This window comes from Hibiscus syriacus, unplaced genomic scaffold (genome assembly GCF_006381635.1).
Source record: "Hibiscus syriacus cultivar Baekdansim isolate YM2019G1 unplaced genomic scaffold, ASM638163v2 tig00009098_pilon, whole genome shotgun sequence".
NCBI lineage: Eukaryota > Viridiplantae > Streptophyta > Magnoliopsida > Malvales > Malvaceae > Hibiscus > Hibiscus syriacus.
The window spans coordinates 27608-52781 of NW_024062188.1; the positions used below are offsets into that span (position 1 = coordinate 27608).

The following is a 25174-nucleotide window of genomic DNA, read 5'->3' on the forward strand; positions in this document are numbered from 1 at the left end:
AACTTTCAATTTTTTTAAAATCATAGTTAACGTTTAGTTTTTGTTCCATTTTAGTACCCCACCATTAAAAACTTAACATGTTTAGTACCTAAACTATAAACTTTGGTCCATTTTAGTACCTAAACTAACAAATTTGTTCAACACTTAACGTTAAGTTTTTAATAGGGGTACTAAAACGAAACAAAAACTAAACATTATGTATGATTTTGAAAAAAATGAAAGTTTATATACTAAAATGAATCAAAACTAATAATTTATGTATTAAACGTGTAGTTTACTCATTTTTTTAATGAATTCATTCCAATGAGTTGCGTGTGGGAAAGTAAATCTCATCTCCGTGGGTTGAATCTGATTTGATGGGGGAAAAGGAAAGTTGAGTCTTGAGCTTCGACCGTTGTCTGCTCAAAACAAATGAAGGTTTTGATATATTCTTTGTCAACTGATGTTATTGGCTATGGAGTTTGTTAATTATTTATATACTTCCACCTGTGCATTTAAAACTTTTGTTTGTTTTTTGTTTGATCGTCAATCACTGCATCTCTTGCACATTCCTATTTGCTTTTCATCGCTGATGATTGTTGATGATGATGAACGATGCTCGTAGATATTATCTATTGTTTATTGATTAAAGACATGACAAATATAATAAAGAATATTTTATATATAATATTGTCTTAATCACAGTGGGTGTCTCTCTTTGCTGTCGAGCAATTGGTTTTAAAAGCGTATAGCATCCACTAATCACGTACGTTTTGTCGTGGGAGTAAATGACAATCGCGCACTTGAGAGAATCAATTAAGATCCAACACTCAAATTATAGTACAAGATCTAGTGAAGCAATTTTCTTTTATATAAATGAACCCAACATTGACACATTACGTAAGAAAATTATCCTAAACAAGTTACGAGATAAATACGACAAACATTTTATTCTAAGATTAAAAAAAACTTACCTTTTTACCAAGGAACTAAATGGCCAAATATCATAATTAAATTAATTATGAATTTGATTGGTGGTGGTCCCTTGTTCTAACCAAAACATATGGATTAGATTAAATTAATTAATAACATCATAAAAGTATAAGAATTCAATTATATTAAAGTATGGGGATTAGATTTTAAAATTTAACATAGTACAAGGATCAAACGCAAAATTTGACCACCATAAGAAGCCGTTCAATTGTTGAAGATGATATTTGGGGTGTTTGATAAACAAATTTTTTGAAGAATTTTTAATTTATTTGAGTATAAATAATTGATGGGTAGTCAAACCTTTTATTTTTAGTGTTTGGTGAATATCTTTTTGAAAGAGTTGATTGTACAAAATAAGTAGAAAATGAAAATATTGAAAAATCCAACGGTGTGAAAGAGTTGATTGCAAAATAAGATGTTAAATGATATATTTGATCTTATTATTTTCGTAATTACATCCTTTCTATAAAACCTCATTATTTCCATCCTAATCCATACCATATTTCTGAAATATTCCTATTTGTTTGTACTTGTTTGGATATGTATCTCTTTCTCAAATATTTATGTAATCTAAATTCATTTTCAATAAACTTGTGTACAATGAATTTTATGCAACATCTAATGATGAATTAGTGAACTTTTATTTTATTATTCTATTTTTTATTTGTAGATTCTCAAATATATTTCAGTTAAGAAAATATATCAAAACATGAAAGTAAAAAATAAATGTAATGATATTTTATACAAGGTTAATAGTATGTATCAATCTCACAAAATTAATATTTGCAAATATTAAATTTTAAAAATATATTCAAAGTTTTCAAAAATATTCACCAATTTTCTTAAATAATTTTTAATTCTTTGTAAAAAACATTTTACTCAAATAGTTTCGCCTCAATAAAGACTAAAGTATTATAAAACATATACGTACTTAACAATTAAATGTATCATATCTTTATTTATCATTTTACTTATATCAACTATCAGTTATATTTTACCATACACTTGTGTATAAATAATTTCTCAAATCAATTAATCAGATTAGTTGGTCATACCAATACTAACTACCAGCTATAAGTTTTTTTTCCCAAACAACCCATTACATTGACGAGAGAGTGGAAATTAGAGTAAGTTGGTGTGCAATCTAAGCCGTTCAATTGTTGGGATCAATACTTGACTTGACTGTAGCCGGTGATGATAATCTTCCCTAACCTGTAGTACGTGATTTCTTCTTTGTGGGCCCTCATCACATGGCAATCCTACGTGGATGTTAATCCATCAATGTGGTCCGAACATTTTTGAGTTTATACGGAAAAGATATTAAATATAGTAACTGAATGATGGTCTGAAAGGTGAAAAAATGGAGGAAAATATAGGAAGTATTATAATTATGTTATTTAGATTCCGGTCTAAAAATTATATTATATGTTGATTTCAAAAAAGATATATTTATTTTGTTTTCAACTTCTTTCTTTCCTTTAAATTTATTTTTTAGGGTAAACTATTCCAATGGTCACTAATGTTTGGGTATATATTCATTTTTACCACTGATGTTTCAAAAGTTACAAATCGGTCACTAACATTATCGCTGTTACAAATTGGGCACTCGCCGTTAACAGGCGTGACGGAAAACACACGTGGCCTGTTAACATCAGTTAATAAGCTTACTTGGATGGTATAATTACACAAATAGTCTATGTTATTTATATATTCTTTCAATTTGATCCTAGTTTTAATAAATTAAAATATATTTATTTTTAATTCTTATAAATAATGATATATTTGTTAAAAAGGAAATCAAAAAATTAAAATTAATTATAAAAACAAAAAAAATTAACGGTTTTTAATAAAATTAACTTTTTTCTTCCCCAAACTTTTTTTTAAATAAATACTGTTAATATTAAAATCTTGTTTGTGAAGAAAAAAATTTCACTCGGTGCATATTAACGGTGAGTGACTAATTTGTAACAAACGATAATGTTAGTGACCAATTTATAACTTTTAAAACATCAGTGGTGAAATTAAAACATACCAAAACATTTGGTGTAGTTTACCCAATTTTTTATTTTGTTTGATGAGTTTTACCAAAACATTCCGTGGTTCCAATGAGTTGTCTGCTAGATATCGCATCTAACGGCTTGAACAGTTGAGTTAACCAGAAACAGGCAATGAGACAAAAAACCAGAAAAACCGGGGTGCGTGTGCTTAACCTGCGACTGGAGCTTGAGCGGGCAAGAGACAGATTATGCAGAGCAAAAGGAAAAAAAAAGGAGAGCCGATAGGCAGCCCCAAAATTCTTGACATTAGTTCTCTCACAGGGTACATCGGTAGTTGATTTACAACCCACACCTCGGTGAGGAAAATTTTGCAAACTGTTCTCAGATTTACAAATCTAAAACCCAGACATAAACTAAATAATATTTGTCGGGTCAGAGGGGAAAAAAATCAAAGAGAAGCAATGAAGCAGCTTCACCTTCTCCAAAAACAAGGATTAAGCAGAGTTATTTTCATCTGAGCAATGATGTTAGGGACTGGAAAACAACTTCTTCACAAGGAATGGTGAGGCCCATGTCTTGAGCGAAACCAAACTCTTCTTCAGCTTGATGAAGCAAGGTCTGGAACGCGGGTCGGGTCAAGAAAGAGATGGGTACAATGTATCTGCTTCTGTTTTCCCCAACATATACGACGAAGTGCCCTCTAGGGACATCCAGGGGGAGTCCTTGTTCATCGTAGCTTTGTTTCTTTCCCAAGCTGGAGCATCTTTTCAGGATTTGCTTTATCACTGCTGTTTGTGCCAATTTGTTTGGTTTCCTGATAGCCATTTTGGTTTTCCTGGAGGAGAAAATGAAGAAAGAGAGAATGGTTTAGAGACGAATGAAGGGTGAGGGGGTATATATTGTGTGAGGCTGATGGGTTCTTGAAAGAGAGAAAACAAAGGCATGTGAGGCTGTGGGGACAAAAAACAGACCATGGGTGTTTTTGGGGTTTGTGAGAGAGCTTATACTATAGGACATGCCTGGACGAAACCCCCTTGTTGCCCTCTCTAAGGACATCATGACCCCTCCCTTTTCTCAGATTTAAATTACTTAAACGCGTTTTTATATTAGTATCATGTTTGTATATTTGTCCAACAACAGATATTATCACAATCAATCCTAATATATGACTTGAGACCTGAAGGGTAGTGTTTATGAAAGCAATTGGCATTCCCTTCTTGAAAATTTAGGGCTTCGGGTTCTGAGAATCCATTGACAGATGACGTTCCAGCGATTCACATGCATGTACGTGCTTGTTATAGTTGTATATATATATGTGTGTGTGTTTCTATTAGTGTTATTTCTATTTGCAGGTTTTTGATGCCTCTGTCGATTTAGTTCAGAAGCCTTAATTGTAGGGATTTTGTCTCTGGTGCAAGATCCCTCTATATATTTTGCATCAACTTCTAAAATTTTAGGACTTTCCCCCCATATGGAGTACTCTCCATTGTAAATTAACCATGGATTTTTTCTTCTTGTGTTTAATTTTGGCAATAAATGTTTGGAGCTAATTTGTAGACATTAATTAATTGGGTGGCACATATTCAGCCCACCTACCTGCCGTACCCTACTGGTATATAAACACCTTACCAGAATTTTGAAGAGATATCATAAAAATTGTTAGAACTTATAGTTTTGAATAATTAGTCCTCCAAATTTAATATAACACTATAATCAAATCTAATTTGAATTTTAACACATGTTAATAATTCATCCAATTTGTTTACATTTTTAATTTTTTATTAATTTGAAGTAAGTACAATATAGTCTCTGTTCAAAGATAATTCTTAACTTTTTGATATTAAATACTCGTATCACTGATATTACTGATGCTCAAACCTGAGAACTCAATAAATAATAATAATTCATTTACTATCGAGATTACTCAAGTTCGCATGAGACATTAAAATTTAAATACAATAATTCAACTTTCTACAATAATTGATGAAATCCTGTATAACAAAAATTATGCAACTGGATAGCTGTGTGGAGAATAACACGTGGTTACTTCACTATAGCTCCACATGTGACTGATTGATTTTATTATATTCATCAACTATTTTTTTTCTCTCTTCATGAAGAGTTATGGTATGTGAATATTTTGACTTTGGTGAAGATATATAGTCAGAATTAGAAATAAATTTGAAAAATAAATGATGGCGGGGGACCACTTGGCTCACTTCTGGATACATCTAGGGCAATCCCCATGTTCTAAGGTCCAGAGAGAGCCATAGCCGGTCTTCATTAATTTCTACCAAATTTAAACACGCTCTTCTCAACGCTTTGTTACGGTCACGTACGTACGGTTTGGCCAATGCCCTACCCAACTCTTCAATCACATTCATTACATATATTTATTGATAAAATAAAGAGATTTTACGATTCAAATCTATAAAATATGAGATAATATGAACAATCCTAATATATATATATATATATATATTAGTACATTGACCGTCCGTGATTAATGTTATATGCACCTTTGTTGTAATGTTTAAAAGTAAGGAAGGGATGAAACAAAATAGATATGACTTGTTCGAAAATTAAGAATCTTTTTTACGATTCAAATCTATAAAATATGAGATAATATGAAATCCTAATATATATATATATATATATATTAGTACATTGACCGTCCGTGATTAATGTTATATGCACCTTTGTTGTAATGTTTAAAAGTAAGGAAGGGATGAAACAAAATAGATATGACTTGTTCGAAAATTAAGAATCTTTATTTAATCTGATTTTTTTTGAATGATTTTTTGAAATTATTTAAATTTTAGGGTAAAGTATACAAGTGGTCCCCGATTATAAGGTGATGCTTTATTGAGTTCCTTAATGGTAATTCGACTATAGGGTGTTGCTTTGTTGACTCTCCTGACTATTAAAAGTTATAAAATGGTTATCCGACTATTTAGGATGTTCCAAACTTGTCATTTTTCGTTAAAATTTGATCCATGAATCTAAAAAAACTATCATATCTCGGTTAACATGTTAACATCCAACTTAGATTGTTGTCAATTTTTAAACGGAAAAGGATGAGTTTGGAACATACTAAATAGTTAAGTGATCATTTTATAACTTTTAATAGTCGGGGACTCAACAAATCAACACTTTATAGTTGAAAGACCATTTTATAACTTTTAATAGTTGAGAAACTCAACAAAGCATCATCATATAGTCGAGGGACTATTTGTGTTCTTTACCCTATAGTTTAAGTAGAAGTTACAAATTACCGACATTGAACATCCGTTCAATGGCATTTAAACGAACATATCAGAGAGAGATGATACATAAATGGATAGTATAATAACTTATTTTAAGTCGGGTCAAGTCTAAATTTTTTTATCTTACATTTGATTTCGTCTTAATCTTAATTCTTTCTTCGCTAAAATTTGTTCCGACATAGGGTGATATGTTTTTTTTAAATTAAATTTGAAGGCATATAAATACCAACCTAAATTTCAACCACCACGTCGATATACATTAAACCCTAAAATTTTTAGATCATTATATTCTAATTTCCTTGACCCAAATTCGAATATGACATTTGAACCTGAACTTAAATTTTCTTCAAGTTTATTTTCTTCAAGTTTTTTTTTCATTTAGATTAATTTGAAAATCCCTTATATGTATATAATATAATGTGAAATATATATATGGATGTATATTCAATATTTGAGAGGTAAAATTAGAGTTCAAATTAATTTATAAGTGCATATTTATTTGATTAATAAAGTTTTGTTATACGAATTAACTTACCTCGATGGTTAAAAGAATTGTTGTTATTCCTATAGGTCATAGGTTTAAGCACCAACGACTGAAAGGGTGATTGAGCGTCCATTATCAAATGGTTGAGAGTATTTAGAACAAATACAATTTTGTAATCACCTTTAGCTTAATAAAAAAAATAAAAAATTAAAACTTTGTTATAACATATTTATCTAATCAACAACTCTGACGATCTAAATCTTCGTTTGAATATCTCAACAAGGATGAGACTTTTATTAGAGCAGAGAGACATATTTTTATTTGGGATTTATCCAAGGATGAATGAGAATGTCAAGAGAATAAAAAATCAAATCATGAAATTGTATAGTATTCATGGAGCTTGAGTTGTTCTATGATTAAACAAACATCATATTTGCATCCAGGATGACAAAACGAGCTTGGTAGAAAATTTTAGGATTCATTGAACGTTCGTTGTTGTTGACTGATCGAGAAGAACGGTGACCAAATTCTGAATTGATTAAAATAGATAGTGAGAGAAAGAGATAAAACAATTAAAAATAATATTTAAATAATAAAATGATTAAAAATAATATTTAAAATGGACTGTTTAAATTAGAAAAAAATAAAAACCCAATGATGAAAGCATGAGAGATAAGAAAATCGAGTGAGGACAATTGTACCTGACGTGCCACCAAGTTTTATTACAATATCCCTAATATACTTGCTGGTCCAAGACTTTGTAACATTAACAAAGTGATTGGTATAATTAACTTAGGAGACAAGCAAACGGTTTGAGGGTGACCATTTATTTGCAAAATATCCGTATATTTAGAAAGTGGGTTCATGCAAACAATTTACTTGTTATGCTCCTCCAAATTGCGATTGCTTCGGATCCAGCATATCTTTCTTTTACGATACACTATATACACGATGACATCGGCAGTAATCAGGATTTCCCGACTATGCAATGTTGAATGGTCATAATGTTCCATGGGTTAGATTATTTAATTTTTTTTATTAATTTAAGATAAATATAAAATAATATCTGATCAAAGATAACTCTTAACCTTTTTATATTAAACGCTTGTGTCTATGATATTTCTAATTTTGAAATAATAATAATTTTCTTACCACTAAATCACTTACGGTAAAAAGTACAAATTGCCCGTCAGCTCAGTTGGTAGAGCGCAAGGCTCTTAACATTGTGGTCGTGGGATCGAGTCCCACAGTGGGTAATTCATAATTCTGACTGCTGGAGGTCTCTCATGGAAACTGCTCTCAACCAGGCATTGGGGCAACCTACTATCGTACCTCCTCTTACCCCATTACATATAAGAATAGAATCAGCTAATTATTGGCAAAGCCAAATGGTCCATATAAGACCGAAAAAACTCAAAAGTCCCAGATGGGTTTCGCTTGTCTCTTGATTTTCTGGGAGAATAAAATTTTAAACAGAGATTTTAAATTTCCAGGGATAACAAGTTGTACCTTCCAATTGTTGCATGATGTAATACCCTAATTTTGTCTGGAAAATTTGAATCGAATTGAAGGGGATCGAAGATTAATTTGAAGATGTTCAAGTGTGGTGTTGAATTATTCAAGAGGCACTGACGGTGAAATTAGAAATTAGTTCATGGAATTTCTACATTCGATTGATGGGAGCTTCGGAAAATTTTAGCCATAAATGATGGATATTTGCTTGATTGGTTATATTTGGGTTTAGGTAGCCATGTGTTTATTTTGGGAATTTAAAAGCCCAAATTATTAAAACCTAAATTCCCAAAATCATTAGTCCAAAATTAAAATCAATCCATTGTTCAAGTACAACCCAAATTAAATTCTAAACCATCTATATTCAAATACCCATCTCAATTAACCCATCATCCTAAACCATTACCCACTCAAAAACATTACATTAGCCCAACAATTTAATAAACCCAACAAATCCAGCTATGACCCCATATTACAGCAACCCGTTAGCCCCATTCCACGCTAGCATCTCGCGACATCAGTCTCCAAGTCCTGCACAAGCTGATCTTCTGCTCTAACAGTTGCCACACACACCAGTAGCCCCCTTCCTCGTCAGCTTCAACCGTGGCCTCCATAGTGGCCCTCCAGCAGTCCTCATCAGCAAGGAGACATGCAAACAAAGCAAGATATATGAAAACATGTGTAAAGAAAAAAAAGGCATGCTTTTTACTTTTTGGTCTTGTAACAACAGGGGTATAAGAACACCCCCAAAAAAGCATTGTAAGGGTCGACTCCCCCTATTTTTTTCGGCTACTGTTCAAAAACAACAAAAAAGAAAATAAAAAAACACTTCCAACAAACACAACCGGGATCCAAAAATCAAATCTTGAAAGGTATTTTGAAATTTTGTTAGGCCCTTTCTTCCCCTTTTTTATATACATGAATATGTAAAGAAAAATTTGAGAGGGTATAAAGAGGCGGTCGATTACCTTGGGTAAGGGAGAACCCTCGCCAGGATGGTCGGTGTTGGGAGTGTCGGAATCGGTGACCTTTATTGCTTTTGGGGGCGAGGCTCTGTGTGGGTTTGTCTCGATTTAGAGTAAAAAGAAAAGGGGCTGTTTAAGTTTCTCTTTTAGGTTAGCTTGTTCTTTTTTTGGCCATCATCAGTGGTGGTCGTGGGGGTGAGTTGCCATCTATAACGGTGGTTTAAAAGGTCGGCCTTTTCGACCAAGAGAGAAAGAGTGGAGAAGAGGCTAGGGTGGCGATTGTTTGGCTCACCTTTGTGGCCTTTTCGACTCCTCGTTCATGTCGGTCGTTGTTGGGGGTGTAGGGTCGCCATGTTTTGGTCGTCGTTGCCCATGGAAACTAGGTGTCGTCATTTGGTATGGTTTGGGGAAGAAGAGAAGGAAAGAAAGTAAAATAAAAAAAGAGGCTGAGTGTTTAGGGTTTAGAATTATTTACTTGAAGTGGAAACAAATGGATTTTATATCATTTTTTAGGTTAGTCATGCATAGCTCTTCCCTCTTTCAGCGTGTTTTGCTTTCTGACCACTGATTTATGGGTTAATCACCTTAAGTCCCTTTAGGTTAACCATGTATTTGCAGTTTAGTCACTAGGATGCCTCATTTTGCTATTTTTTCTTCTAATTTTGACATTATGTTTCATTTTGCTATTTTTTCTTCTAAATTTGACATTATGTTTCATTTTGTTTCAATCTAGTCACTATACTGCCATGATATTTATTTGAAACCAATCATTGATTTTTACATTTATTCATTTTAGCCACTGTTTAGGTTATGCTTCTTTATTTTTATTATGATTTGGATATGATAATTGTAATGTATGTATTTTAGTTACTGATTAATTATGATTGTCTATTGTTTTTTTTATTTTTATTACATTTTGGTCCTAAATGTTAAATATGAATATTAAACGTTAATACGACCTCGCGATGACCCACCATGGGGTGTGATTCGCGTTATTCATGGTCCGGGTAAAATTCTAATTTTTAACAGCTAACCCGCTAATTTTCTAACATCTAACTTATACAATATATCCGAATCATTCTACGACCTCGCGATGACATGCCTTGGGGTATGATTCGATTTATTCATGTTCCGTGTAACGATTAAAAATATCAATCAATAACTCAAATTTTATTCGATTACTCTAATTTTTGTTATTAAAATTTTTGCCATTTAAATTTCCATATTTTAAATTTTTGCCTTAAATTATCATTGTTTATATTTTAGTCCTTTAATTTCCAACTTTAAATCTTTGTTATTTGGACTTTATGTTCTTTTTTATTTTAATTTAGTCACTTGGTTTGCTTATTGATTTTGACCATATGTTTTATAATTATTTTAATTTAGCCATTTTGTGTTTAATTCTTGCTTGCCAATTTTAATTTTATTTAATTCAACCCTTGATAGTTTATTTAGAATTGTAAAATGAACCCTTAGAGTTAGAACTTTAACATTTTGGTCCTAGTTTATGTTAACATATCTTTAATTTACTCTTTAAATTTAGATTCCTTTCAATTTAGTCCATAGAGCTTTTAATTTAGATGAATAATTTCATAATTGATTAAAATTAATTACTATTAATATTAGAGCCACTATTTTAGGCCTAATTTTGAATTTAGTCCTTAAATTAGTTGAATTCTTAATTTGGTCCTCGCTTTTGTTCGAGGTTCCACTTTAATTATTCGAATTGCATAATTTATTAAAATTAATTAAGATTAATATTAGATCATCCATCTTAGGCCTAATTTCACATTTAGTCCTTAAATTAGGAGAATTTCTAATTGGGTCATCGCTTTTTCTCGAGGTTCCAATTTAATTGTTCGAATCACATAATTGATTAAAATTAATTAGGATTAATATTAGAGCCTCCATCTTAGGTATAATTTCACATTTAGTCCTTGAATTAGGAGAATTCTTAATTTGGTCCCCATTTTTGCTCGAGGTTCCACTTTAATTATTCAAATTGCATAATTGATTAAAAGTTAATAGGGTAATGCTTAGAGCCTCTTTTTTAGGTTTAATTTCAAATTTAGTCCTTTAATTTAGGAGAATTTTTAACTTGGTCCTCGCTTATGCTCGTGGTTCCATTTTAACTATTCAACTCAATAATTCATTAAAAATGATTTAAGTTAATATTAGAGCCTACATTTTTAGGTTTAATCCTTAGGTTCTTTAAATTTCATAATTTAACACTTTAAGTTAGAGGGAATCCTTTTAGTATAATTAGGTTCCATAACCGATTGGTTGACTGCATTTTGATTGTTAAATAAGGTAATGTTCATTTATTAGGGGTTAGTAGTGTATCTCCCACTTTTGCCCCGTAGTGATTGTTATTGATTATCGAAATAAATCAACATCCTTTTTAAAACCCCACATCATGACTTCTAAATTATTAAGGCAATGTCCATTTATAGTGATTGATAACGAAGCTTTCGCTTTTGCTTAGGGGTGGTCGTTATTAGTCTTAGTAAATCGACATAATTTTAAAATATACATACATAGTGGATTTTAAATTAAATAAAATTTGAAACTTAAAATTTCCAATTTTAAAATATAGGGTAATCGACTAGGTACCAATTTTGGGTGCTAATCCTTCCCCACGCGTAATTGACTCCTGAACTCGATTTCTGATTTCACAGATTAAGACTTGATATTTTTGATAAAATAAAATGTTTTATTCAAAATTACATGATTTTAGGTGTTCCAATCGCACCTTAAAAATGATTGGTTGTGACTCCAATCTTTTCATAAAAACCATTTTTTTAAAAAGTCAGATCGATCTTCCCACCGAAAACGGTTACTACAACTTGGCGACTCCACTGGGGGCTTTTGTTGTCTAAAACAAAAAGAGAGTCAAGCCACGAATCGATTTCCCTATATTTTAAGAGTTTTAATTTTTGAGTTCGAGTTTATTTAAATCACGATTCACTATGCTTTTAAAGAAAGCCGAAAAAGATTTTCTTTCTGGTCAATGCTTTTACTTATTTGAGTATAAATATGATTGTTGCATATCATAACTTTACACCTGAGCTTCGTCCCATTTCGCCTAAGTAGTGGGAAATGTCACACCACCAAGGAATATTGTTTTTCCTTGTGTAGGTCTGATAGACTACCTTTGGAAAACATTCTTTATATTTGTTAGGATACTATTTTCCTTAATAGTCATCTATTGATATGATCCCCTGGACTAAATTCGACCCGAAATGCCTATAATGGGCCAGGATCAAAGTCCTTACTTACCTTAGCAGGTTATAAGGACAATTTGGGATCCCTTGTTAGAACCAAGCTTCATATAGAGAATTTAGTAAGCTCACCTCTCTAGAGCCATGTTGATACCCTAAGGGAACTAGAATACATGCAGTTAGGATTTTAATTTCCTCTTTGTGCTTTATTCACTGGTGGTTCATTTACCAATTGAATTTAATCATTTTAGAGTTCACTAACACATATTTCTTTCATTTGATTATCATTTTAGCTTTACTAACCCCTTTTTCTCTTGATTTGAATATTTTCTTGCTTTGTTTGTGTATAAACATGGTATTACTATCTAAGTTATTTATCAAAATGAGAAGGCTTTCAAAATGACAATGCCACAAGAAGGGGTGGATAAAATTAATTTATCTACTTTGACGTATTGAGACATTATGTGTTGTTTGAAAATTGTTCTAGATAATTACCTTAGGATTAAAACATGTTTCATACATGTCATGTCATATAAGGTATTGATTTTTGAGTTAGAAGGCTTTCAATATGACAATGTCACTCGAAGAGGTAGAGTAAAACTGTGAAAGCACACCATTGGTCCAAAAAGATACTCTAGAAAGTAACTGAAAGAGGTACATCAAGCTGGAATACATAATGATCAAACGATGCAATTGATCAAGTTGTTGATACAACTAGCTAAAAAGAAGTAATGTATTTGAAGTCGTTAAACAACAAAGAAAACTAACATGAGACAGTGGATGATGCTAGTCACATATGATTGCTCAACAAGTACATTTTTGGGGAAAAGAAGTCGAAATGTTGGAGTTATGCATCAAGCCATAGATAGAAGAATGATGTTTCCTTACACATTCGATCAAAAAAATTATGAAATCGAGCAATATGACATTATTTGTAGTTTTCATTTGCCTCGGTGTATTAGGACATTATGTGTTCTTTAGAAGTTGTTTTATGACAATTACTTTGGAATCAACACCTTCGTTGCATTTGCATTTTTCATTTTGCATTCGTACATTTGCATCTTACGTTTGCATTTTTTACATTACATTCATATTTTTTCTGTTTCTAATTTTTTACACATTTAAATCACGAAAATATGAGATTAAATTATGGATAATTTCATGAAAAAAATTCTAGAAGCTAATTGAGCCACCTCGATATTCTTAGAGAAGGATATGAGCCATGAATGAGATTTTAGCACTTGTTTGTAAAATTGAGAAACTCTAAGAACAACTTATCAAAAGTTAATAAGAAATGACTGATCAAGCAAGGAAATTTCGAGACGATTCAAGAAAACATATGTCTAAATTTATGCATATGATGATTTTTTGATTCATGGAGAGAAACCACTAGAGGATCATGCTGTAAAGAATGTGAATAAGATTCTGAATGATAGTGGTGGTGTCAAAATGATAGCGATAGATGATCAATACCCTCCTAAAGAGAAATGTAACTTGAGTCAGCTCTAGAAATTATACGTGGCACCAAAATGCATCTCTGAATTGATAATGAATGAAAAAAATAGTGAAATATGAAGGTTTTCTCATGAGAGATAGACCTCACTCAAAGAAGAAGGGCATAGAAGAAGCCAAAATGAAGATCAAGAAAGCTAAGAAAATTCAAACTCTTATGATTCAGTGCTTTAATCCCTCGCGACCATCAAGTTAAATCAATCAAACTCCCTCCCAAGACAACACAAACTAGTCTTCTATTAGAGAGTTAGAGGATAATAAAAGGATATCGTAGAGTGTCCAGTCCCTCTTTTCCACTATTTATATAAAAATTGCATTATGAAATGCTCAAAGTCGGGCCGATTGCACCATGTTATGTCAACCACAGTGGCCTCCTAATGAGAAATGGTCATATAAGGAGGTTCCTTGGATAAACCAGATTGAAACCTCATGATGTTCAACTAAGGTTTCTAGTAACCTTGAAGAAAAATGTAAAGATCCTCTTGAGCAATAAATTCAGAGCTGCAAGGTAGGAATATAAAAGGCTAAAAGTCGGTGCCCAAAAATCTCTTTCCCAAAAAAAAACTAACGCAGTCAAATCCTGTTAAGGTTACATGCGCAAGAGAAGGAGAAGGGAAATCCAAGAAATATGGTTTCAATGGATGTAATTCGAGACTAGCCCATAGGATTGATAATGAATTGGTCAGATACAAGCCTCAAAATATCTCAAACGCCTATATTAGATTTTTCTGATGGTAAGTGGGGCATTAGAAATTTCAAAAGTATGACAAATACTCCACTAATCGCTGCAGCAATAGATGTCAAATCCTAACCAAGATTGTTATCCTCAAAGAAAATCATTTTGGATCCAAATTTGGGCCTAATCTCCAACAAGGAAAAATTTACTTTTTGAAACATCCGAAACATACTTTTCAGTTTGGAAAGGTCAATGTTGAACCACAGTTGGTGGAAGTAACTGAAGAAGAAAAGAAAATGAAGGAACAAGAGTTGCATATCACCATGATGCCTGAAGATGGTGAGGTTGGAAAATTTGCACTGAAATATGATCTGTTTCCCTAAAGAGGAACTGGACAATTGGACTATAGAGGACATTCTTATAGTTTTTAGATAAAATTTACAGTAATACTTGGAATTAACCCTTATGCTTTTGCCCACAAGCATTAAGGAATCTTTTGTGAGGGCTTCTATGTTAATTCTACTTTTTTTTCTACAATTGAAGATGTTTTCTTTCATTTATCAAGTGAAATCATTTTATACATTTTCATATTCTTTATCATTCTTTACATATTTTTTTTTGACATTTTTTATTCTTTCATTCATTCCATACAAATGTCCATTACTCTTTTAAATGTATAGATTTGTTCCAAATTTTCTTTGCAGGTGTCTTAATCATTAATAGCATGAATGTCTCTAAATTGCAATCATGAAATAAATTTTGAGCGACTTGTGTTTAGTAGAAATCTATGAGTGTAAAAATGAGGTAGAATGTGACATTTCTAACAAATTATTAAGGCTGATGGGAAAGTAAGATAAACATATCTTATCTTATAAAGAATAAGTCATGATTCTGAATCTATGATGAATGAATAAAGAAGACAGATAGATATCAACATTACTTTGTCACATGAAATGATACGAGAGTTGATAGAGTTGCTTTAAGATTTCAAAGGCATCTTTTCTGATCTTATCAAAACATGCCAGGATTGAATACAACTTCCTGATAGACTATTAATCCTCTATCTGACAATCTTTGAAAATTTATTGAGTTGTGTGATGGGGCTTGATAACTCCGTAAAATGTCATATTTAGGGCATTTTCACTTAAGTTATTCTGTCTAAGAGCTCATATAAATCATATAGATGCATTTAGAGCATATAGTTGCATGTAATGGAAATATATTTTGTCGTGCCATTTTATTTTGTGAACGGTGCTACGTTATGGGTAAGGTGTTTTGTCCGATGATGTGCAGGATATGGAAGCAAGGATAAGTGAGAAGAATTATTGTGACATGCTGGGAATGCTGAGTAGAATGTAAATGCCAAATTATATGACATTTCGGAAGCTAAAAAGAAGAAAGAAGATATTTTCAAGAACCAGTTGTCACTGTCTTCACGTGCCTTCAGATGCTAGACACCTAGGAGGGATCATCTGCCACCTGGTTTGACCGATCCTTTCGGTACGTATATGCAACTGCAAGCCTTCAGAATGGACCATGCCCAGGAGGGGACCACTGCAGCTCTGCTGCACCCCTCACGTGAAGGAAACTATCTCGGGTATCTTAGGAATTTTAACGTAAATTCCTAGGTTTATTCCCCACTATAAATAGGAGTGGAAGCCACCAGACTTAGAGAATCCTCTTCACGTCATTTTGAGCTTAATTTAAAAAGAAAATGTCATTGATTTTTCTCATGAATTATTTTTGCTGTGGCATTATTCCATTAACAAGCTAAATGGAGTGGCGATCTAGGCGTCCAAGAGGACCTAGCGAGCTAGGACAGTTCGTGGTGGCCGAGGGGAGCTCAAGCAGTCACGTTGAAGGCTTTTCATTCATCCCTTTATTATTTCTTTCATTTATCTTAGTTGGGTTGTATGAAATGAATTAATTTCATGCCGTGTTGCTTGGAATATTTGAACCCAACCATGAACTAGTCTTAATTGGTGGGAGTTCATTATAGATACTTAAGTTTTATTTTAATGGATGATTTTTTTTGTATGTTTTATTTGTTTTCTTTGATACTTAATGCCTTAAGTGTTAGGAGCTATGAGAGTAGTCATTCCTTAAGAGAATGCTTAGTGTTTGAGAGAATGCTTATTGTTCGAGAGAAACTAAGATTGATCCACATAGCAAGGGGTTCTAGTTAGAAACTAGGCCTAATCCAACCTTAGACATAATACTAGGATTTTAATCGACTAAAAGGAGTAGTGCTCGGTCGAGAGGGTAGATACTAGTGTTAATGCTGAATGGTATTGTTGTGACATAATCTATTGATATGAACCAATAGGATTCTGCATTTGCTAACACCGAAAGATATTGCCAAGGCATCTTCAACCTGTCAAGTCTCTTAACTAGAGATAACATAGGGCACCTTTAGTAAACTCTGTCGGGAAAGTAATGCATAGAAGTAAGACCAACCTGAGAAATTAGACTTAAGTTTCCTAAGTGACTTCTGTCATTCATTCCTATAATAGCTTGTTGTGTGAGGAGTCTAGAGTCATTTTAATCAAATATTGTGTTTACATTTCGTTTTGCCTTTACATTTTCAATTGATTTCACTACACTCAATTTACTTTTGCCAAGACATTTTTATCCATTTGCCATAAATATCCATTTGCTGCCACATTACATTACACCATTATTCCATTCCCATCAACTTCCATTTTATTTTGCCACATCATTTCATTTGTACATACCATCACTAACTATACTTAGGTAAAATAGATAATTGCTGTGATTGAACTTATAAATTTCCTCCAATCCCTGTGGAGACGATACTCGCTCATCACTGTATTACTTGTTTGATTGTGTATACTTGTACATATTTCGACTATACTTAGTAGTCACAATTCACGGATAACTTTTTGGCACCGTTACCGGGGATTGGCAATTGGAAGTTAATTATTTTTTCATAGCATTTTTGTTTTACTTTTTTATTTTTTTAGTTTTACTTGTTATTTTCCTTGTTTTTAAAGGTTTTTCTTGGTGTATGACCAGACAACACTTTGAAAAGCCATTAGAATCAAGTGAACCTGAGATTAAGAGGTTGTTTAGGCAAATAAGACGTGCTCAACGTGCAAACATATATCAAATTAGAAATTAAGGTATTGATTATGAGGAAAATCAGAATGTCGAGACTATTCCAAATACTGGGAATGCAGCTAGACCTCGTGCCATTCGAGATCACTTAAATCCTATATTAAACGATTTAAATCCAGGAATTATGGTACCCGAGATTCAGGTAACCCATTTTGAGCTCAAACATATCATGTTCAATATGCTAAATTCCATAGGGCAATTTGGGGGCATGTCAAATAAAGATGTAAGGCAACATATTCGTAACTTCTTGGATGTGTGCGATTCTTTCCGACAACAAGGAGTGTACAAAGATGTATTAAAGTTAAAGCTATTTCCATATTCTTTGCATGACCGAGCAAAGGCTTGGTTGAGTGGTGTTCCAACTGGTTCGATGGAGTCTTGGACTGATTTGTGCAAAAGTTTTTTGCTGCATTATAATCCCGAACATTAGCACCCAACTGAGAACGACATTGCTTTTTTTGTCAAGCTGATAATGAATCAATGTTTGAATGCTTGGATCGGTATAAAAGATGTCTTTGCAAATGTTCAAATCATGGTTTTAAAGATTGGAATCAAGTAGTAATGTTCTATAATAAAGTAAATGTGCCAACAAGGATGATGCTAGATGCCTCGACAAATGGGACATTGCTCGATAAATCACCTGTAGAGGTATAAAACTTTCTGGATTGGATTGTTTCATTCACAGAGGAGAAGAGATAAGACTCGGAGAAAGAGAATTGGGGAAATCAAAGAAAGAGTTAGGGATTTGGAATTGGGGAAATAAAACCATGTACTAAGAAGAGGATTTTTATGAAAGTATTGAATGAACGTTTTTTTCTGAATTCTCTCTTATCTTCTCTATTTTCCCTCGATAATTTTTTATTTCTATTAAGATCATAACAAATTGCCAACAATGATTATCGATTTCCATATACAAGGCTTGGAATTGGGTGAAAATCACATGGGGCATTCGAGTTAGATACTAAGGATTTTGTGTCCGCCCAACTTATTGCTATCACTAATATGTTGAAGAATTAACAAATACCAAGTGAGGTGAAGAAAGTGAAGGCAACAATTCAGCATATTTATTATGCCATGGAAAGCACCATGAGAGCGAGTGTCTGACCAATCAACAATCCATCAATATGTAGGAAACTACAATCGAGGCAACAATAAACCCTATTCTAACACCTATAATCCAAGATGGTGTCAACATCCAAACTTCTTATGGGGAAATAAAGGAACCAAAAATACTAATCAACCCGCTAGGCATCAGAATTTAAATGACTCCCAAGGTTTTCAAACGAATATACCATGGCATAATTCTAACAAAGGAGTACCATCTTCATCCAACACAAGTTCTTTGGAGGCCACAAAGCAAGATTTTATTGCAACCACGAAGATCATGCTGCAAGACCACGTGACCTCCATAAAAATCCAATGAGCTTTACTTCAAAACCACAGCTCATCTCTGAGGGCGTTCGAGAGTCAGGTTGGTCAAATTATCGCGACATTACAAGAATGTCAACTAGGTCATTGTCGAGTGACACTGAAATCACTAAATCTCATGGTAAGGAGCAATACAGTGTACTCACTCTATGAAGTGACACCCGAATCAATGTGCAAGACAAGTTTGGGGGAAGAAAGGCAAATGATTTACCCCTATCATTGTGCCAGCTGAGAATTAAGTGTTGAAGTGATGCAAGTGGAAAAGGTAAGGATGAGGGTTTATCTAGTAAAGCAACTGAGGGGAAAAACAAAAATGCCACGACAAATGTTGTTTTTATCCCTTCATTAGAGAAAGTCAGACCCCACTTATTTCCCACAAAGATTGAAGAAGCATAATAATGACATTCAATTCAAGAAGTTTGTCTACATTCTGGACCAACTCCGCATCAATGTTCATTTTCTTGAAGCTATAGAACAAATGCCGACATATGCAAATTGCTCGAAGAGATTGTTACCAAGAATAGAAAAGTTGAGAAATACGAGACCATTGCCACGGCAAAAGCATACTGCTCTACCTTAAGCAAGTTGCCGCCAAAAGGACAAGATCCAAGCAGGTTTATCATTCCATGTTCGATAGGAGAAAATTATGTTATGAAGGCACTACGTGACCTTGGCTCAATTGTGAATTTAATGCCTAAGTCAATCCTCATGAAGCTTGGAATATAAAATGCAAGACCCACATCTGTTATCTTGCAACTAGCCGACTACTCCCATGTTCGTCCCGAGGGGCGATTCGAGGATGTCATTGTAAAGGTGGACAAATTTGTGTTTCCAGTAGACTTCCTTATATTAGATTGTGAGGTTGATGCCACATCACCAATTATTTTGGGGAGATCGTTCCTAGCTACTGGGCATATTCTTATTGACTGTGAAAAGGTTGAACTCACTATAAGAGTGGCCGACAATGTGTCACAATTAATGTTTTATGAACTCTCAAGTACATGGATGAATCTGAAGAATGTCAGAGTATTTTCGAAGTGGATTTACTGATAGCAGGAGACACTGATCAATTTTTCCATGACAATATCATTCAGCTGGAGAATTATTAGAGGCTTATTGAAGAAGAAAGTGTCGATGAGCCCCATGACTTTTCTTAGGAGGTGCATCAGGCTAGCTTTCTATAGCTAGCACAGGTACACGCTTTGAACCTCTTGATTTCGATGAGTTTGTTCTCCTAATCCCTCATTACAGCATGCAACTACCCTAGAGTTAAAGAATTTTCCACAACATCTTAAATATGCTTACCTGGGTAGTAATGAAACTTTACTTTTTATTATTTCCTCTGACTTTACTCATAGCCAAGAATGTAGCTTGTTAAGTGTTTTGTTACAACACAAGAAAGCGTTAGGATAGACTATGTCATATCTGAAGAGAATAAGTCCCACCATTTGCACACAAGATCTTGTTGGATGAATGCCGTGGCAAATATATAGAGCCACAAATAAGATTAAACCCAATCATGAAGAAAGTCATGATGAAAGTCATGATGAAGAAATTATCAAATGGTTTGATAATGGAGTTATTTACCCCATATCTAATAGTTCATGGGTGAGTCCCGTCTAATGTGTGCCAAAGAAGGGAGTCATAATCATCGTGACAAGTGAGGACAATGAGTTGTTACCAATACGCACTATCACCGGGTGGTGAATATGCATGGACTATCGCAAGCTAAAAAGGCCACCAAGAAGGACCACTTCCCTTTGCCCTTCATCAATCAAATACTGGATCGATTGGCTAGAAAGGCATTTTACTGCTTCTTGGACGGATACTTGGGGTATAATCAAATTATCATTGCACTAGATGACCATGAGAAGACTACTTTCACGTGTCCCTATGGAACTTATGCTTTTCGGAGGATGCCTTTTGGACTTTGTAATGACTCGATAACTTTTCAGTGCTGCTTGCAAGCTATCTTTTCTGGCATGGTTGAGGACTTCCTAGAAATCTTTATGGATGACTTCTCTGTTTCTGGAGATAACTTTGAGAAATACCTCAACAATATGGAAAATGTACTCAAACGATGTGAGGAGGCCGATCAGAAGACATTATGCTAGGCCATAAGATCTCTCATAAGGGTATTGAAGTGGATAAATCCAAAATCGAGGTGATCAATAAGCTACCCCCACCAACTTTTTTCAAGGGCATTAGGAGTTTCCTTGGACATGGTTGGTTCTATAGAAGATTCATCAAGGACTTCTCATGATATCCAAGCCCTTATGCACACTGCTTCAACAAAATCAACCTTTCGTGTTCGATAAAAATTGTCACGACGTATTCACTGAGCTAAAACAAAGACTTATCTATGCACCTATCGTGGTTCTCCCTGATTAGATGTCACCATTTGAGCTAATGTGTGATAGATGCCAGTGCACTGGGAACATTTCCAGGTGATATGAAATGCCATTGCAAAACATTATGGAGATCGAGCTCTTTGATGTTTGGGGCATTGACTTTGTGGGATCATTCCCATATTCTTTTGGAGACTTGTACATTTGCTAGCTGTAGACTATGTATCTAAGTGGGTTGAAGCAATTAAAACACCAAGGAATGACTCTAAAACCATGCTCAAGTTCCTTCACAAGAACATCTTCACGATTTGGAGCACCTAGAGCCATCATCATTGACGAAGGAACTTGTTTTGATAACAAGATAATTGCCAAGGAATGAGATATGGAGTACGTCACAAAATTTCCACGGGATATCACCCATAAACCAATGAGCAAGCTGAAGTGTCTAAACGGGAGATTAAGCAAATCCTGAGAAATTAGTGAATCCTAGAAGGAATGACTGGTCCCCGAAGCTTGACGAAGCATTCTAGGCTTATCGAACGACATTCGAAATGCCTTTAGAAATGCCACTGTTCTAGATGGTATATGGCAAAGCATGCCACCTACATGTGGAGTTAGAGCATAAGACATATTGGGTTGTCAAAAAGCTTAACTTTGATGCGCAACTGGTTGGGAGCAACCATTACTCGATCTGAACAAAATAGAAGAATTTAGAGAACAAGAATATGAAAACACCAAGCTTTACAAGGAAAAAACCAAGAGTGGCATGATAAAATTCTTCTGCCAAGGCATTTTCATATTGTCTAGTAGGTGCTCCTCTTCAACTTGAGGCTGAAGCAATTTCCGACAAACTAAAGTCACGAGGGTCCGGAGCCTTTGAAGTACATTCTGTTGATATCAAGAAGATAGATGATGAGACCATTTTCAAAGTTAACAGTTAGTGTCTGAAGGCTTATCAAGGAGCTCCGCCCTCACGTGATAAATCAACACTCATCTCGTAAGATGTCTGAATCTGCAGAGCATTTTGAAGATGCCATGCCATTTTAGATTTACTCATGTGCATAAATAAATGTTTAATTTTTTACTTTATATTCATTTATTTTTCGATAAATTAATATATTTTAAATTTTTTAGGGACCTACACAACAAGCATATGATGACCGTATGACATAAGAGTGGGTGGCACCATGGAAAAATAGGAGGGAAAATTTTACTTTTAACTTTTTGAATTTCTTAGGGTTTACTTTTTCATTTAATGCTTTTGTCTTTTCCCCAACCCACAACCTATCCATCTGTTACATAACCCCTACCTTTTATCTTATTTTTATCTTTTTACTCTTTCACTTCATCTTCATCTTATCTTATTCTTTTCTCATTCAAACTGCACGCCATAGTTGAAAAGGTTCAAGCTTTTTCATATTTTATTTGTTTTGTTAACCAAACCATGGTGCGCTCACGTCCTTCAAGTATGACTCCATAATCTCTACCGTGTTTCATCGATGAAATGGTGCAAGAACAATTTTAAGCGCTTAAAACCATCGGGTTTTCTTTGAGTTAGCTTTCATCTTTTTCGTCACTGAAGATACTGACTTTGGAGGCGATTTCATGGACGTTGTTCACCAACATAAGTGGTAAAACTTTGCTGGGCATCCGGAGAACGTGAATTCCTCCCCTGTGAATGAGTTTTATGCCAACTTATCCTACCCAAATCAACATGTCGTGGTGGTTTGTGGTATTTCTATTTCTTTACCCCTTTCGGCTATTAATTCTTTACTTTAACTTGCATAATATTGTTGATAGTCATACCACATTTGTAAGGGAGGCTATTAATCGTTACCATGGCATATTGGAGGACATCTATTTTTCAAACACAAAGTGGAATGGGCAACAAGCCGGTCAACGATCCATGGATCGCAAGAGGCTACAACCGAGGGCTAAGTTGTGGAATCAATTTATGAAGCACGAGCTTCTCCCCACTGCCTACAACACCACAATATCTCTATAGAGGATGCTTCTGCTGCACTCTATTTTGGTGGGGGTGCTCTATTGACATAAAGAAGATAATCGTGCAATAAGTTCATACTTGTTTGAAGAGGTCCTTCAGTGCCTTGGTATTTCTAAACTTCATTACGGTACTCTGTCGTAAGAAGAATGTGCCAGAGGAACAATTTAACGAAATATTGTATGGGTTTTCTGGGATTACAAAGGTCAAGCTACCTATGTTGCTTTGATTCAAGGAAACCAATGTCAATGAAAAGAGGAGAGCACCTCCCACACTGATGCAAACCACGATGCCATGGCAAACCTAGATGCTCTATAGGATGCCGCTAAGAACCCAAGATCACGTGGACCAGGTGACCAACAATCTGACGACCTTCTTTGCCTATGTCAATCACCGGGATGAGTTTGTGGTGAATACTTTCATGGACAACCTCCCAAATGTTAATCTTGATATCCCAGTCTTCAATGTTACACACTTGAGTCCTTCTACGGATGTCGCGACATCAAAAGATGGGCCTCAGCCTACTGATGATGAGGAGCCAACAGATACTGATCCACTCCACTCAGTGCCAACAATCGAACTTCAAGAGACAGAGCTCCAGCTCTCAACCTTACCAATACCTTTGTAACCCACCGAGCAATTGAGGCAGCACAATCAGAAATACCACAAGAAATCTGAAAAGTAGTAGACATCGTTTGAAGAAGACGTGTCAACGTGAAAAGCCTAAATTCACCATGATCCCTGAAAGCCTTAAGACCCCTTCTACACCACCATCAGATTCAAAACACTCCAACCCCACAATTGCGCAAGCACCCACATCGCACGACACCACCACCTTAGATAGTCAAGGTACCTTGCATTGCATTTAGTTTTTAATGAGCACTGAGGACAATGCTTCTCTCAAGTTTGGGGAAGGTAGGGTTCTTAATTTATTGCATGATAGTATTAGTAGAATGAATATGCCATGACATTAGTAAGTGTTCGAACTAATTATTTTGGAATAAATTAATGATGCCCGATGACGATGAACTCTTTATGGCTAGAATTGAATATATATGACTGTTGAGAATGATAGAACCAACTCTAGGACTTGCTCCTTTGAAACTTTTTGATACACGAGTGTATGTTTTCCATGATTAAGGAACTTATAAATTTTTTATAAAAGAACTCTTGCATGTCTTGGCATAAAATTTAGACAATGTCATTGAATGATGAAAACCCCACATGTTTAAAAAATGATGAAAATGAAAAAAACATTAGCGAATAAATGCTTTGGCGTAACTGTAGAGGGACACTCCGCTATGCCATGACATTGTCTAGACACTACATTTAAATAAATGGTAGCCACAACATATGAGTGAATGAAAGTAATCATGGGATGACTATGCCCAATAAGCTAGGGAATGAAGTGTTTGCTTCACCTTATTCTCAAGTTTAAACCGATAGGTGTGATGAGCTGAATCTCCTCGTAGCAGTGTTAAAAAGGAAGAAGAAAATAATGTGGGAGTAAACTTGTAAATGTCGTGGCAAAACAAGAGAGATTGCTTAGAAATTTTATAGATTTGTTAAGCATGAACTTGATACAAGTACACTCACACTCACACAAAGGATCTTGCCCTAGGGAACAATACTTGATTTTTTAAACTAGTGTAG

At 34.2% G+C, this 25174-nt stretch overlaps 1 protein-coding gene and 1 long non-coding RNA gene across 2 annotated transcripts; both read right to left on the bottom strand.

Annotated features, from left to right (window-relative positions):
• Nucleotides 1-3231: 3231 nt before the first annotated feature.
• On the bottom strand, nucleotides 3232-19075 carry LOC120203163. The gene is made up of 3 exons (XR_005523791.1): nucleotides 19063-19075; nucleotides 15675-15677; nucleotides 3232-3448 (listed from the first exon to the last, which is right to left on the bottom strand). It is a non-coding gene; the product is annotated as an uncharacterized LOC120203163 (long non-coding RNA).
• Nucleotides 3477-3809, bottom strand: LOC120203162 (auxin-responsive protein SAUR50-like). The gene has a single exon (XM_039203507.1). The coding sequence runs from the start codon at nucleotides 3792-3794 to the stop codon at nucleotides 3480-3482; it is 315 nt and encodes a 104-aa protein (XP_039059438.1). The 5' UTR covers nucleotides 3795-3809; the 3' UTR covers nucleotides 3477-3479.
• Nucleotides 19076-25174: the final 6099 nt, after the last annotated feature.

What these genes read in the sequence shown, in the direction of transcription:
- LOC120203162 (XM_039203507.1), bottom strand. Translation starts at nt 3,794, where the DNA reads ATGGCTATCAGGAAACCAAACAAATTGGCACAAACAGCAGTGATAAAG.